Below are 15,570 nucleotides of genomic sequence, written 5' to 3' on the forward strand. Positions count from 1 at the left end.
ATATATTTTATGAAACATGTTGAACTCTAAACCTGTTAGAAAATCAAAGGCATAAATCTAAACAAGCTGTGTTCCAAATTTGAGGTTGATATCTGAATAAATGAGCTTTCCGTAAGATTTTGTTTGGGCGCAGTGTCATGCACAGGCACAGACACATTTTTGTTTTGTTTTTTTTAAATGACACACATACAAATCACACTCTGACATCCAAACCAACACACCCACACAATTATAGCTGCATTATTTATCCAATTGCCTCTATAATATGCAGAAGGAAAAAACAGGAATAAAGCGAGTTGCTTTATAGGCCAAACCTGAAAAAATCTGGTACAAAATGGTAAAATAATTAATAGTAAATAGTAAAATTCCAATAAAAATACACACCTGCACCAAACTGTACGCAGCTGGCAATAACACGGGCGAAATGATCATGAAAAACAAGATTGAAAAGGACAAAAATGTCCAAAAGGTTGCACAAGGGTTAAGACAATCTTCACAAAAACCTATCATAATAAATGTCATATTTACCTGTGGTTTTTTGGCTTTTAGTATGAATATGTTAGCCTTAAGGTTATCTGTAAGCTAGTGTGCTCCAAAACAATGACAAAATTTGCATTTAGAAGATAAGCATTCAAAACATACAGTCTCTAACATCCACCAATGTGGATCATCGATTTTGATGACATCACCCTGCACTTCAGCTTCTCATCACCTTTCTGTCCAATCAGATGCTCTCTAGAAACCAAAGTGTCCCGCCCCCTACACTATAAAATGACGCTGAAGCTGTGGTTGAAATCGGTCACTTAGTATTAGAGTCAGTATTTTCTGTACAGTGAATGGTACATAGTGCACTATATAGGGGATAGGGAACAAATCAGACAGTGTAAATATGCATTTCATTGGGGTGAAAGAAGTCTGGTTTCACGTTGTCATACAAACTGCCACAGTGCAATTATAGCCTGCTGCTCCGGTCCAGAGACACAATAATGTATCGGACACATTTGAATTCTACACATAATGCTATTTTGTACATAGATAATGTGATATAGATGAGATTGTGGCTGTCGTATGATGTCATATGCAGCTTTACCCAGCTCGACGGCTCTGGCCTAAGCTGTGGTATAAACTAAATGCTATTGGCTATTTAAAGAAGAAGGTGCTGTATATATCCCATCCTGTTTTCCTGTTTCATTTGAAATTTGCATGTTGTGCACTTGCATGTTGTGACACTACTGTTGGGTCCATATTGGGTCTTTTTGCAAAGCCTGTGCCAAATTGCGACTGATTTCCCAAAAAAACGAACAAAAATGTATCGAACAAAGCTCCCTTGAGGCATTCACATATGTGGAAATAAATAGCCTCTTTCCTAGCATTATGATCCTTTGGAATGTAATGTTATTTTTAGTCCAGTGATCCTGTAGCTCTGTTATCTACTTCTCATCTCACTGTCAGTGGGTGGGGCCAAAGATGCGATGATGTCGAAGTAGACATTGATCTAATTCTGCATCAGTAAACTTACAGGATGTTTTTAATAGTACACTGACCACTTACATGTCAAAGGATCAGGGAAAATTTGATTTCTTAAAGGAGAACTCCACTTCCAGAACAACAATTTACAAATAATTTACTTGCCCCCTTGTCATCCAAGATGTTCATGTGATTTTTGAGGAAAGCATTTCAGGATTTCTCTCCATATAATAGACTACAATTGTGCCCCCGATTTTGAACTTCCAAAATGTAGTTTAAATGCAGCTTCAAAGGGCTCTAAACAATCCCAGTCGAGGAAGAAGGGTCTTATCTAGTGAAACGATCTGTCATTTTTTTCAAAAAATACAAATTTGTATACTTTTTAAGCACAAAAGCTCATGTAGCACTAGCTCTGGGATGCGCGTCCACGACACTACATACTAGAGAATCACATCGAAAGATCATGCAGAACGTAGGTGGAACAACAGACCCAGTGTTTACAAAGCGAACGTGCAAAGACTAAGGAAGTGCAAGTAAGTCAAACACTGTTTACAAACAAAAAGGTACAAAGATAATGAAAAGAGAAAATGAGATGGAGTTCTTCGCCATATCCTACCTTTTTGAGCCGGAGTACACTGACGATGAACTTAGACGTGATTCCATAATATGTTGCGTCGTGGACGCACATTCCTAGCTTTTGTGCTTAACAAGTATACAAATTTTTAATTTTCGAAAAACTTCAAACATTTTTGTAGTCACTTTATTTTAAAGTTACAACTTAACAGCTGACATTATAAATCATACAATAATATTTTGCCTTCGGGACAGTGTGTGTGCTGAACTTATCTAAGGTATGTGACTGTATTGAGGGCTGACCCTTTGCTGTCTTGCCTTTTAGAGCATTTCTTCCTCCCAAACCATTTTTATCAGATGATCTTAGGTATTTAAACTCAGTGTTATGAATATTTAACCACCTAGGCTGATAAGATAACCCATTTTGTTGGTATTCTTTGCATAACGTTATCATTGCTCTGGAATTAGTGACTTCGTGCAATTTCACTGTTATTGATTTTTATCGTTCTGTGCTGATTTATCTTCATTAACCTTGTTCCTGCAGTTCAAGAAGTTCCACAGAGAGCTCATCACTGAATTGGAAAAAAAAACTGATATGGATATCAAGTACATGAATGTAAGTATTGCATGTTTTTTCTCTTCGTCAGTTAAGCAACACTTCCCATTTCTTCACCTGTGCAAGCAAGGGGATCTCATGGACGCTGTGATATTACAATCCCCCTCTAGGCCACTTTCAAAAGATACCAGTCAGAACACAAATTTAAGCAAGACTTCTTGGACAAATCACAAGCTGACCTGAAGAAACTGCGCAGAAAAAGTCAAGGGAAGCATTCGTCCAAGTATGAGGTCAAAGAAAATGAGGTGAGGGTTTCTTGTGCTTTTGTGAAATCCGTTTGTTTGCATTTTTGAGTCATTGTTTCCCTCTGTAATTTTCTTTCAGGTTTTTAGATTAATATTACTTGAACTGACATACACATTTTCTCAACGTAAATTACAGAGTCATACCTCAGTCATGAATTTTAAAGGTGCTGTGTGCACTAAGTTGCTAACAAGTTGCTTAAAGTCGTAATGAAAGTAGTGACAGGTCTTTCCTGTCATAAGTGTTATGTATATTTGAGTGTAATGGATTATCGAAAAAGAAAAAATAAGGACTTAAATGGGCAGGGACTTGGTTCTGTGCATATTATATTGGATTAGAAGATGTGGGTGTTGCACTCAAAACTGAAGGTAGATGAATCACCAGAGTAAAGTCTGTTGTGAAAGATCTTTCAATGAAATGACCTAAACCATGACATTTATTCATGAGATATCATTAAAAACGTTTAATGCAAACTACAACTATCACAAGGATGTGTTTACTGTACATGATTGATGAGTCAACCATTATAGCCCTTGTATAGCAGCATATCAAAAAAACAAAACAAAAAAACTGTGACTTCAAAATTCAGGTTTGAGGTTTGGCAGTCTGTAATTTATGTTGTAGGCCATAAGATGGAAATTTTGTCAAGTAATATTCATGGCAGACATTATATTACTTCCATTAAATCCAAACGTGCTTTTCTAAAAGCGAATAGAAAGTTCTCAAGGAAAACTGTCACGAAGGGTTGGCTCTACATGATAAATGTAAACAGCTCTATTCAATTTAGTTTCTGGCTCAATATCAGCAACACGATTTGACACTTGCAATGAATCTATTGCAGTAGATTTTAATAGTCAGTTTTAATAGCACAACAGTCACCATTGTGTTCCTCCTTTCAAAGGCACATTATTTCTTTGAATAGTTAGCAATGGAAACCTTTTTATGTTATGTGTTTGCTTCAGAGTTTATTTCAGTCTTGTTTTGAGACAGATGTCTGAAAGAAAATTGAACTGAGCCACTGCTGAGTTTAACAAAGCATCACTCACAATCATGCAAATTGTTTTCACTGAACCAAACATTCACAAAAAAATGCTTTGCAGTCATTGTGCGATTTGTGTTTGCTTTGCTAATCGCAATGAGCCTGAAATTAACTTAAAATTGCAATGTAAGCACAGTATCAGATATAAAATAATCATTCTGGATTCAAGCCAGTGCTCTGACATATGGTGAGGTTGCTCTATTGGTCAACCCAAGTTTTAGTCCTAGCTTGTCCCTTTAGTCATCTTCCATGATTTCCTGTCTGAAATCTAAGAATTCTAAAAAATTAAGGCAAAAAAGCCCAAAAACATTTTGGGTGGGGTTAAACGAAGTACATGTATAAAAACTTGTTTCCCATCATGTGAACATCTGTATTTTGAATTGATGAGTTTTCCTTCATCTTAGCAGGGACTGAAATCTCGTCCAAAAGCATGTCAGGTCATATCTCTGACAAAATCCACCAAATAATTTCATGTAGTCATGAAGTCATATCATTCATATTCGTAACGCACTGCTGAGAGACAATACTTGTGTAGGACTTTCTTGTCCAGACGTGATCTGCGCATAAAAAAAAAAAGAGATTCTGAAAACAACTCCAAGGAAACAAGCAACGTTCACGGTCACTATGACAACTTGCACAGAACTATAATAGCGAGGGGAATCCTGGGAAGAAGAACAGAGCTCTGTTTCTGGTGTCATTTTCACAGGTCTGCTAGGTAACAGCTCTGTTCTTTAAAAGCAATGAATCCTCAGTCTGGAAAAAGAGTTGCTCACGAGAAAATTACTGCATTAGCATGTGTTGACTGTGTGGGCTTCTTAATCTTGATATGTTGATAAGATGTTTTGTTTGTGTTTCTCAATGCAGTCTGTCCCAAAAAAGTCAAGAAATCAAGAATATACACTCCGCTCCAAAAGTATTGAAACAGTGAGGCCAATTCCTTTATTTTTTGCTGTAGACTGAAAACATTTCAGTTTGACATCAAAAGATGAATATGAAACAAGAGATAAACATTTTAGCTGTTATTTCCATGCATCTATTCATATTGCATCTGGATCTGATACACAACTTATCAGCTAGCACCTTTTGTTTGAACTCACCCATTGCTCATGTGACCAAAAGTATTGGAACACTTTGACTTAAACTAGATTAAAGTGAATAAGACTTAATATTTAGTTGCAAATCCACTGCTTGCAGTAACTGCATCAAGCTTGTGACCCATTGACATCACCAAACTTTTGCATTTTCTTTCGTGATGCTTTTCCAGGCTTTCACCGCAGCCCCTTTTAGTTGTTGTTTGTTTTGGGGGGGTTACTCCCTTTAGTCTTGTGCTGGGTATTTTTCTTTAACTAAGCTGTTGGGTCAGTTTTAATGGGTTATTAAATATTGGGTTATTTTGCTACCCAACTGCTGGGTTGAGCCTGTCTCAGATGAAACAACCCAGCTGCTAGTCAGAGCTCAGACTTTTTGTGTCCTCTACAGAAGAGAGTGGTTCTCATATTCAATGTATTCAGTGAAATAAATGTTTGTATACATTTTATTTCATTAATAAAGTCTTTACTGTGCTGTGAATTATATTATTTTACGCAATATACAAGGACGAGATGTCAGTCATCCGTCCAGCATGACCAGTACCAGCATGATGAAAACGCCTTTTGCGTTGCATAACATAAATGGATTTTATTTGTTACAATACTGAATTTAATTTGATGTTAAAATATGCTGTCTAATCTCAGTACTGTTTGTTTATGGGCAGGTTATGGAGTTAGTCACAGCATCTTTCATGTAAGAGTGAAACGCCACGGCGGTCTGAGGTTCATTTCTCCAGGAAATAAAATGCATCCCTATTGGGTTTAAGTCTAGACGTTGACTTGGCCAGTTTAAAACCTTTTACTTCTTGCCTCTGATGAACTACTTTGTTGTTTTGGCACGATGTTTTGGGTTAATATCTTGCTGCATGATGAAGGATCTCTCAATCAGTTTGGTTGCATCTTTCTGTAAATTGGCAGACTAAATGTTTCTGTAGACTTCTGTAGAGTTCATTTTGCTGCTGCCATTGTGTGTCATCATTAATGAAGAAGATTAATGAGTCTGTCCCAGAAGAAGCCATGCAAGCCCAAGCCATGACATTACCTCCACTGTGTTTCACAGATGAGCTTGTATGTTTGGGACCAAGATCAGATCCTTTTTTCTCCAAACTTTAGCCTTTCCATCACTTTTGTAAAGGTTAATCTTTGTCTCATCATTCGTTTTTGTACTTTTTGGGAAATTCCAGCTTAGCCTTCCTGTTCTTCTTGCTATTGAGTGGTTTGCATCTTCTGGTGGTGTCTCTGTATCTTTTGTTCATGAAGTCTTCTATGAACAGTAGATAGCTTCACTCCTGCTTTGTGGAGGTTGTTGCTGATGTCACTAAAAGTTGTTTTAGGGTCTTTCTGTACAGTTCTCACGATGTTTCTGTCATCAACTGCTATTGTTTTTCTTGGTCTACCCGTTTGAGGTCTGTTACTTAGTACACCAGTGGTTTCTTTCTCTCTCAGGACATTCCAAATGGTTGTACTGGCTATGGCCAGTGTTTGTGCAATGGCTCTGATTGATTTTCCATCTTCTCTCAGCTTCAAAATTGCTTGCTGAAACTGAGCACAGACATTCAGTGTTATTTTTTTGTTTGTTTGAATAATCAAAACACACCTGTCAGTAACTTGTTCCAATACTTTTGGTCACATGAGCAATGGGTGGGTTCAAACAAAAGTTGTGTATCAGATCCAGATGTAAATAGATGGAAATGAAAGCTGAAATGCTGATCTTGTCTCATATTCATCTTTTGATTTCAAACTCCAATGTTTTCAGTCTACAGAAGAAAATAAAGGATTTGGCACTATTCCAATACAATTGGAAGGGAGTGTGTCTGTCCCTGTGTCTGTCCCTTTCTAGCTGACTACTGTGAAAGTATGATGTAATGCCATATCTTATGATCTTTATCATCTTTAGTGTATGGAGACCATCTCATCCCGGCAGACAGACATGCAGAGGTTTATTGCAGAAGGATGTAAGGAAGCTCTGCTGGAAGAGAAAAGGAGGTTCTGCTTCCTAGTAGACAAACACTGTGCCTTTACCTATCAGCTAACAGCCTTCCACGACAAGGTGACACACTAAAAATATTCAGCTTTCTGATTCAATAAATATTAAATTCACTGATGTTCCAGTAAATGTTGTTAGACATTGGAGCAACAGGAAATCAGAAGTAGTGGTACATGTACAATAATGGTGAAACGTTTTGAGTTTTCTAAATGTTTTTGAAAGAAGTCTCTTATGTTCACCAAGGCTAGATCTGTTTAATCAAAAATACAGTAAAAACAGTAATACTGTAAAGAAGTATTACAATTAAAAATAATTTTTAATATATTTTAAAACATAATTGATTCCTGTTGTGGCAACATTGAATTTTCAGCAGCCTTTAATGTCATGATTGTTTAAAGGAGAACTCCACTTCCAGAACAACAATTTATAAATAATTTACTCACCCCCTTGTCATCCAAGATGTTTATGTCTTTCTGTTTACAGTTGTAAAGAAATTATGTTTTTTGAGGAAAGCATTTCAGGATTTTTATATAATGGACTTCATTGGTGCCCTGAAGTTGAACTTCCAAAATGCAGTTTAAATGCAGCTTCAAAGGGCTCTAAATGATCCCAGCCGAGAAAGAAGGGTCTTACATAGTGAAACGATCGGTCATTGTTTTCGAAAAATAAAAATTTGTATACTTTTTAAGCACAAAAGCTTGTGTACCACAGGTTCTGGGATGCGCGTCCACGGGTCGTTATTAAACAATTTGTTCATTTTGAATGAATCTTTAATGTGACTCGGGAAGAACAAGTCGCCTCGGGGAGTGATTCGTTCAGTCATGCATGCGCAACATCCTATTAGGTTCTGTACTGGAGTTAGTTCACCTGTTTCGAGTCTTCGGGTTTTTCAAGTCGTTCGTTCATCTTATGGGGCTGTAACGCGATGCTGATTTTGCTAAAATGAACGAAATGACTCGGAAAAAAGATTTGTTCATTTTGCTGAACGAGACTCAAAGGTCTGAGTCGGTAAAATGATCTGAACTTCCCACCACTACTACGAATCATGTCTTCGAATCACCTCAGGTTCATTGTCTGTGTGCTCCGGCTCAAAAGGTAGAGTATGTTGAAAAGCTCCATGTTATTTTCTCCTACAACTTCAGAATCGTCCGACATCGTTGTACCTTTTTGTTTGTAAACAGCGTTTGACTTACTTGCACTTTCTTAGTCTTTGCGCATTCGCTTTGTAAACACTGAGGTCTGTGGTTTTGCCTACGTTCCGCGTGACCCTTTCGACGTGATTCAATAGTACATGAACATGCATCCCAGAGCATGTGATACATGAGCTTTGGTGCTTAAAATCAATACAAATTTCTTTTTTCAGAAAAAAATTACCATTATATGGAGAAAAATCCTGAAATGCTTTCCTCAAAAAACATAATTTCTTCACGACTTAAGACCGAAAGATCTTTGATGGCAAGGAGAAGAGTAAATTATTTGTGAATTGTTGTTCTGGAAGTGGAGTTCTCCTTTAAAAATTATTCTAATATGTTCTCAATGATGAAAACAGTTGTACTGTTTAATACTTTTGTGGAAACGCTAGTTACGCATGTAATTGTGGTTCTGTGAATTCCGGATGACCGCCAGAGGCAGTATGAATACTTGGATTAATCGCAGCGCCAGCCTGATAGGTCGAGAAAATATACCAACAAAGTCACGCAGTGACGTATGCTGAGCTCTGGGGAGTTATAAGCCACAGCAACTCAGCACTCCGCCTCGGGACACGCTTTTCTCGCGCATTCCGAGTGACGAAGAACACTGGCGGTCATCCGGAATTCACAGAACCACAGTTACATGCGTAACTAGCGTTCTGTTTCATTCCTACTGACCGCCAGAGGCAGTATGAATACTTGGATGACACATACCAACAAAGTCATGAGGAATGCCACCTACCTGATGAAAAAATTAAGGCTGCTCCTGAAGAACCGCAGAACAAACGGCATGATGAGCAGCAACGTTGACCTTATAAAACCTGGCAAACGTGCACGGAGAAACCCAGGTAGCGGCAGTGCAGATATCCGCCAAGGAAACTCCTCTGAAAACAGCCCAAGATGATGAGATGGCCCTAGTGGAATGACAAGTTAAACCAGAGGGCAATGGTTTCCCTGCTGCCTTGTAAGCCAATATAATAGTCTCCACTATCCAGTTCGACAGTCTCTGCTTCGACACTGGAGAACCTTTTTTCACACCACCATAGCAGACAAACAACTGGTCTGAACGTCTAAACTGAGCAGTAGTGTCTACATAACACTTCAAGGCACGAACCGGACACAAAAGGTGAGTACCCGAATCAGAACCTGAAGAAGTCTGAAAAGAGGCCAGTTCAATGTTCTGATTTATGAACTGAGGAAGAAGGACTTTTGGTAGAAAAGAAGGATTGGGTCGTAGGACCACCCCGGAGTTGTCTGGCAACCAACGCAAGCATAACTCACTAACAGATAGCGCATGCAACTCACCAACCCGTTTTGCAGAAGCAACAGCCAACAAAAAAACAGTTTTCAAGGATATCCATTTGATGGCATTGCTCTGCAAGGGCTCAAATTGGGATGAGCAAAGGAACGAAAGCACAGTAGGCAGATCCCATACTGGAAAATGAGGATTCCGAACAGGCTTTAGGCGGCGTGCACCCTTTAGAAAACTGCAGACAAGTTTGTGAGACCCAAGAGAAGATCCCTCAACTGGAACATGATGCGCAGAAATCGCAGCAACATACACTTTCAACGTGGCAGCTGCTTTGCCCTCTTCCAGTAAACGCTGAAGAAATCTCAAGACACTCGGGATGTCACATGTTGCAGGATTAAGCGCATGCTCCTCACACCATGCAGAGAAGAGCTTCCAACGTGAAGCATAAATCTGGCGTGTGGAAGAAGCCCTAGCATTAGAGATAGTGTGAATAACTGCAGGATCACAATGTTCCAGAGGAGAATTTATCCCAATGGCCAAACCCAGAGCTGCAGACGAGCTGGGTCCGGGTGCCAGATGCTGGCCTCCAGCTGGGAGAGGAGGTCCTTTCTGGGGGGAAGCTGCCACGGATTGCCTGTCAGAAGTCTCAGCAACAAAGAAAACCATGGTCTGGCTGGCCACCGTGGTGCCACAAGTAGCACTCTGTGCTTGCACAGGGAGATTCTGTGTAACGTCTCCCATAGCAGAGGGATTGGAGGAAACGCATATAGTAGGCAGCTCGGCCATTCGTGAGACAGTGCATCCTGGCCCAAGGGACTGGACGCTTCTGTCTTCGCGAACCATAAGCGACAGTGAGTGGTCTTCTCTGAAGCAAAGAGATCCACCTCTGCCCTTCCAAACCGTAGCCAGATTTCCCGCACTACATCTGGATGAAGCCTCCATTCCCCCAGATGTAATCAATTCCTGGAAAGAGCATCCGCTGTCTGGTTGCATACTCCCGAAATATGAGCCGCCCTCAGTGAAGCAAGTCTCGGCTGACACCATGTCAGGATCTCGTGAGTAAGCCGTAGAGACCTGTGGGACTTTGTGCCACCCTGGTGGTTCAGATGGAACACTGTTGAGGTATTGTCGGACTGAACAAGAACATGGCGGCCTGCCAGGACTGGCAAGAAAAACCTTAGAGCCATGAACACTGCACGTAGTTCCAGCAGATTGATATGTTCTTTGGCCTGAATAGGTGTCCATCGCCCACAAATACCCCTCCGATTCCACGTTGCCCCCCAGCCCGTGAGGGAAGCGTCGGTTGTGACTAACTCCCGTCGAGAGGGAACAACACCCAGAGGCACTCCTGCCTTCAGAAACTCCTCCTGTCTCCACCGCTTCAACGCACGTATGCAACTGTGAGAAATTACAACCAGTCGATGGAGATGTCGGGTGGGACTGAGTCTTAAACTGTTGTTCCATAACTGGAGTGGCCTGAGGTGGAGTAAACCGAGGGGAATCACCACTGTAGCAGCAGTTAGCATCCCTATTAATCGTAGGACCATCCGGTAATGCAAAGACACCCCTGGCTGAAAGCGAGCCAAGAGCTGCAGAATGTTTGTCACACGTTCCTGAGACAGGGAGGCAGACATTAGGTGTGAATTTAGAGTCATTCCTATGAACACAGTGGTCTGTGCTGGAACCAGACAACTCTTTGTCTCGTTCACAGAAAAACCCAACTTCTGCACATGCCTCAGAAGCAGCTTGGAGTCTTGCATGGCCTGCTGTCTTGTGGGGGCACAAAGCAGCCAGTCGTCCAGATAAGGGAGGATACGCATGCCTCTCATCCAAAGAGGAGACAGAGCTGCACTCACACACCTTGTAAAGACACGGGGAGCGAGAGAAAGGCCGAAAGGAAGAACCTTGAACTGGTAGGCCTGATTCTGGAAACTGAAACGCAGAAACTTTCTGTGATGAACAGCAATTGGGACGTGAAAGTATGCATCTTTCAGGTCGACACTCACAAACCAATCGTCTGCTGCCACAGACCGAAGAACATCGGCCGTGCGAAGCATTCGAAAAGGAAGGACCTTCAGGAACAAGTTCAGATGCCTCAAATCTAGAATTGGGCGGAAACCACCGTCCTTTTTTGGAACAAGAAAATATGTTGAATAGAACCTGTCTCCCTGAACGAGAGGATGAACCTTTTCTATGGCTCCTTTCTCTAACAGCGAGCGAATTTCCAGAGAAAGAGCCAGTGAACGAACTGTGTCTCTGACAACCGTCGGAACAATTCTTGAAAATCTGGGAGGCCGGCGTCGAAACTGTAGCGTATACCCCCTGCTTAGAGTTGACAAGACCCAGGGGTCTGCCGTGTTGGTCTTCCAGTACTCTAGCTGCTCTGTCGAAAAACGATCGACCACCCGCCTGTATGTCTCAGGCTTTATGTGTGCGACCTTTAGAGGTCGTGGGGGGACGCTGACGGGGTCCTCCTGGCAACTGTCGCTGAGGTGGCCGAGAAACTCTTGAGTCCTCAGCAACACGAGGCCTTTGATGGGGCTGTGACTGAGGTGCAGCATGCTGGCGGAAACGGTGGTCCATTGTGGCATAGCGTTGACGATTCTGAGCTGCTGGTATTTTAAAAGTAGGGTTGCGTTGCACCTGCGTCAGTTGGCGAGTGGCTTCAGACAGCTTTACCCTCTTTTCCAATAGTTCTGGAACATTAGGCCCAAAGAGATGCCCTGGAACAAAAGGAAGATCTCTCAAGGTTTTCTTACAGTCCTCAGGTAGTCGTGCTTGGGCAAGCCACACTTGGCGGCGGGCTGCCAAAAGCGTGGCTGTAAGATTACCCAGCTCACGGGTCACATGGCCCATGGCCAAAAGAGCCGTTTGCAGGAACTGTGAAATGGAGGAATCAACATTTGCTGGTTCCAGAGTACTGGTGGCAGCAAGTAGTAATTGGCAGATCGTGTTTTCTGTACGAGTTACATAGGCGACAGACTCGTATGCTTTTTTCAGTAATGTATCCGTGCGACCACATTGCGCACTGGGACATCGCACATTCCCTCGTAGGGCCTCGTCGGGAGACACCACCAAAGCTGCAACAGGCTGCTCTATCTCTGGAGCACGACCCATCCCAATAGAATCTGCTTCAGCCATAGATGCTAGAGTCCGAGCAATCTTTGAGCGTCGCTTAGGCGGACCAGCACCTGTAAGGGCATTTGAAAATTCAGCCACGAAATCTTTACATGGTGGCATGGCAAAAGAAGTCGCAGATGTGGGCTGTCTGAAAAAAATGTTGGTTTGAGCAGATTGGGCAGGTGACTCATCCAGTCCTAAACGAGCAATTGCCATTCGGAGCACAGCCAAAGTATCATCAGAAGACGACTGGACTTGTCCAGATGACTGAACTGAGCCCTCACTGGACCCCTCTGCTGCTGGATGACCAGCGAAAGCATCCTGAGGTGAAGGCTGCACAGCAGCATCCGCAGTGTCCAAATGATCATTAAAGAAAGAATCAGAAGCACTTGTAGAGAGCACATCCAGGTCAGAAAAACAAGGAGAGTCAAGAGATTCCTCCCCAGCACCTTGATTCTGAACATTCACATCCTCCTGTGTTGTCTTCACAGGACTAGCACATGTGACAGGTTGAAGTGACTGAAGCAGGCGTTTCAGTTCTGCCATCTCTGAAGAAAGCACAGAAACCGTCTTAGAAAGCGAATTTTCTTCCATACGCGAATATTCGTCACTTCGCGATGTGGCTTTCTTCTTAGACGGCGGGGCAGTGCCGGCTGCCGCAGACACCCTGCGTTTCTTGGATCGCGGAGGGGTTGCATCTAACTGCCCGAGTTTCACCGTTGTACTACGATCCAACTCAGCAAGACGGAGCTGTCGTTCAGACATGGGTAAGAGACTGCAATGCAGACACGGGTCTGTGAGAGCCTCCTTGAGATGCTGAACACCCAAGCACGACGGGCAGAATTCATGACCGTCATCCGGCAAAAGATTATTAGGGCACAGCTTACAAGTCAAGGGGAAACCAGTGGCAATCGAGCTGTGAGCCATAGTTCCTCGCTATGAACACCCTCGGATATCACCGTAAGGTGTAAGTCAAGCGGAGAGATGGTAAACACGCAACAAGTCCGGAAAAAAGAAAGAAAATACTTAAAAGAAAAAAAAAAAAACGAATCCTCCGGATAAAACCGACAGGCAGTGCAAACAAAAACTTGTCAAAGAGAAAAATATATATGTATATATATCTAGATGGCCGATGGATTGAACCAAGGGCACAGTGTATAACCCAAATTCGAGGAGAAAACACTCGAAACAACGGATAATATAATAATTACATTAACGGGAGACCGCTAACGTACAGGCGCGGATAACACCAGCCACCGGATCGCACCGAGAGACACAGGGTGTTACCGACGAAAAATAATGAAAACTCACCAATAGTGCTGAAAAGTTCCAAATCCTTTGACGAAGGCGTAGAAGCGCGCTGACACAGCTAGTGAGGACGATATCTCGCTGCTCTTGTAAGCTGCACTTGACAGCGCGTATATATATAACACTTAATCAAGAACGACCTATCTCGAACAGGCGAGAAAGCGAAAGAGGCGGAGTGCTGAGTTGCTGTGGCTTATAACTCCCCAGAGCTCAGCATACGTCACTACGTGACTTTGTTGGTATATTTTCTCGACCTATCAGGCTGGCGCTGCGATTAATCCAAGTATTCATACTGCCTCTGGCGGTCAGTAGGAATGAAACAGAACCATGATACACTCAGGATTATTTGATTAACAGAAAGTTCGAAAGAACCTTTTTTGTAATATAAATCTTGTATAACATTACTTTAACTGTAACTTTTGGTCAACTTAATGCATCATTACTGAATAAAAGCATTAATTAATTCCCAAAAAAATCATAATGACCTGTTGAATGCTAGCTAACTATTTTTGCAATTTCCCTCACAGGCCAAGGAGATGCTAAATGTCAAACTGCCCAGCTGGCAAGACAAGTGTACCGATGCCACCAGGGTGCCCGACACGGTGATAACCATGATAGAAAATCTGCGGACTCCAATGTCAGTCATACCAGAGTCCTCGCCTACGCTGGAGCACAGTGATAGGGTCAGTCTCACACAGAAATGAATGTACCACCATTAACATATGTGTGCATATGCTAATTTGTTGTTTGAGAGCCACATAAAATTCACTTGTTTAACCAGAACATCAACTGATTGAGTTTTGTTCACTTTGTATTGAAAAAAGGCACACTGAATTAAGGTCTCGGCGTTGTTGCATTTTTTTCTCTTCAGACCAATTCCGGTTCAATTGTTCCACCACCAGCGCCATCACTCAAAGCCCACACAAGCCCACTGGCCAGCATGTTCTCCCAGGGCATTCCCAAAAGCCCTATCACATCAGAGCAGTACTCAGGCAAGCTGATGGCTCCCTCATACTTTGATCTAATCAGACTTCATTTCGTCTGCTCTCAACAATCAAGCGCACTAGTCTTTGTGTTGATGAGGCACTCGTTGAAACGTTGCTGTGATTACTAATCTAGCTGATTACTGCCACTGCATTTGTTAATGTAACATAAATTGCGCTTGCTTTGAAATCTACAGATCAAGACAGCCTAGACGGAAATGGCTTGTCTAGGTCTGCGTCTGTGTCTAGCGGCATAGATGGGGCGAAGAAGACCAGGGTGCAAACTATCTTCCCCCATACAGCAGGGAATAATGAGACCCTGCTGAGCTTTGATGACGGAGACATCATTACACTGCTTATCCAGGAGGAGCGGGATGGATGGCTGTACGGAGAACTAGAACATACTGGACAGTAAGTGAACCATTATATAGGACTGCTTGTTTTTCATCCTTAAAGGGATAGTTTACCCAAAAATGAAAGTTATTTCTTCATTTACTCATCCTCATGATGTTCCAAACCTGCATGAATTACTTTCTTTCTTTCTAAAAAAAAAAAAAAAAAAAAAAAAAAAAAAAAGGGGGTCCATTAGGGTCCAGTTTTTTATTTATTAATTTATTTTTGGACTCCATTGAGTTTGATTATATGGACAAAAACAGTTTAAACATTCTTCAGAATTTCATCTTTTGTGTTCTGCGGAAGAATGC

General features: G+C 41.8%; 1 protein-coding gene across 1 annotated transcript in view; it reads left to right on the top strand.

The window, feature by feature from the left end:
- The window catches only part of baiap2l1a (BAR/IMD domain containing adaptor protein 2 like 1a), a 30,561-nt gene that overhangs the window by 9,019 nt on the left and 5,972 nt on the right, over positions 1 to 15,570 (top strand). Inside the window, exons 5-10 of the mRNA XM_051123540.1 lie at positions 2,585 to 2,656; positions 2,767 to 2,901; positions 6,924 to 7,076; positions 14,411 to 14,566; positions 14,755 to 14,875; positions 15,064 to 15,277. Of these exons, the coding sequence (XP_050979497.1) occupies positions 2,585 to 2,656; positions 2,767 to 2,901; positions 6,924 to 7,076; positions 14,411 to 14,566; positions 14,755 to 14,875; positions 15,064 to 15,277 (851 nt within the window). The remainder of the gene's footprint in view (positions 1 to 2,584; positions 2,657 to 2,766; positions 2,902 to 6,923; positions 7,077 to 14,410; positions 14,567 to 14,754; positions 14,876 to 15,063; positions 15,278 to 15,570) is intronic.

This window comes from Labeo rohita, chromosome 12 (assembly GCF_022985175.1).
Source record: "Labeo rohita strain BAU-BD-2019 chromosome 12, IGBB_LRoh.1.0, whole genome shotgun sequence".
NCBI classification, from domain to species: Eukaryota; Metazoa; Chordata; class Actinopteri; order Cypriniformes; family Cyprinidae; genus Labeo; species Labeo rohita.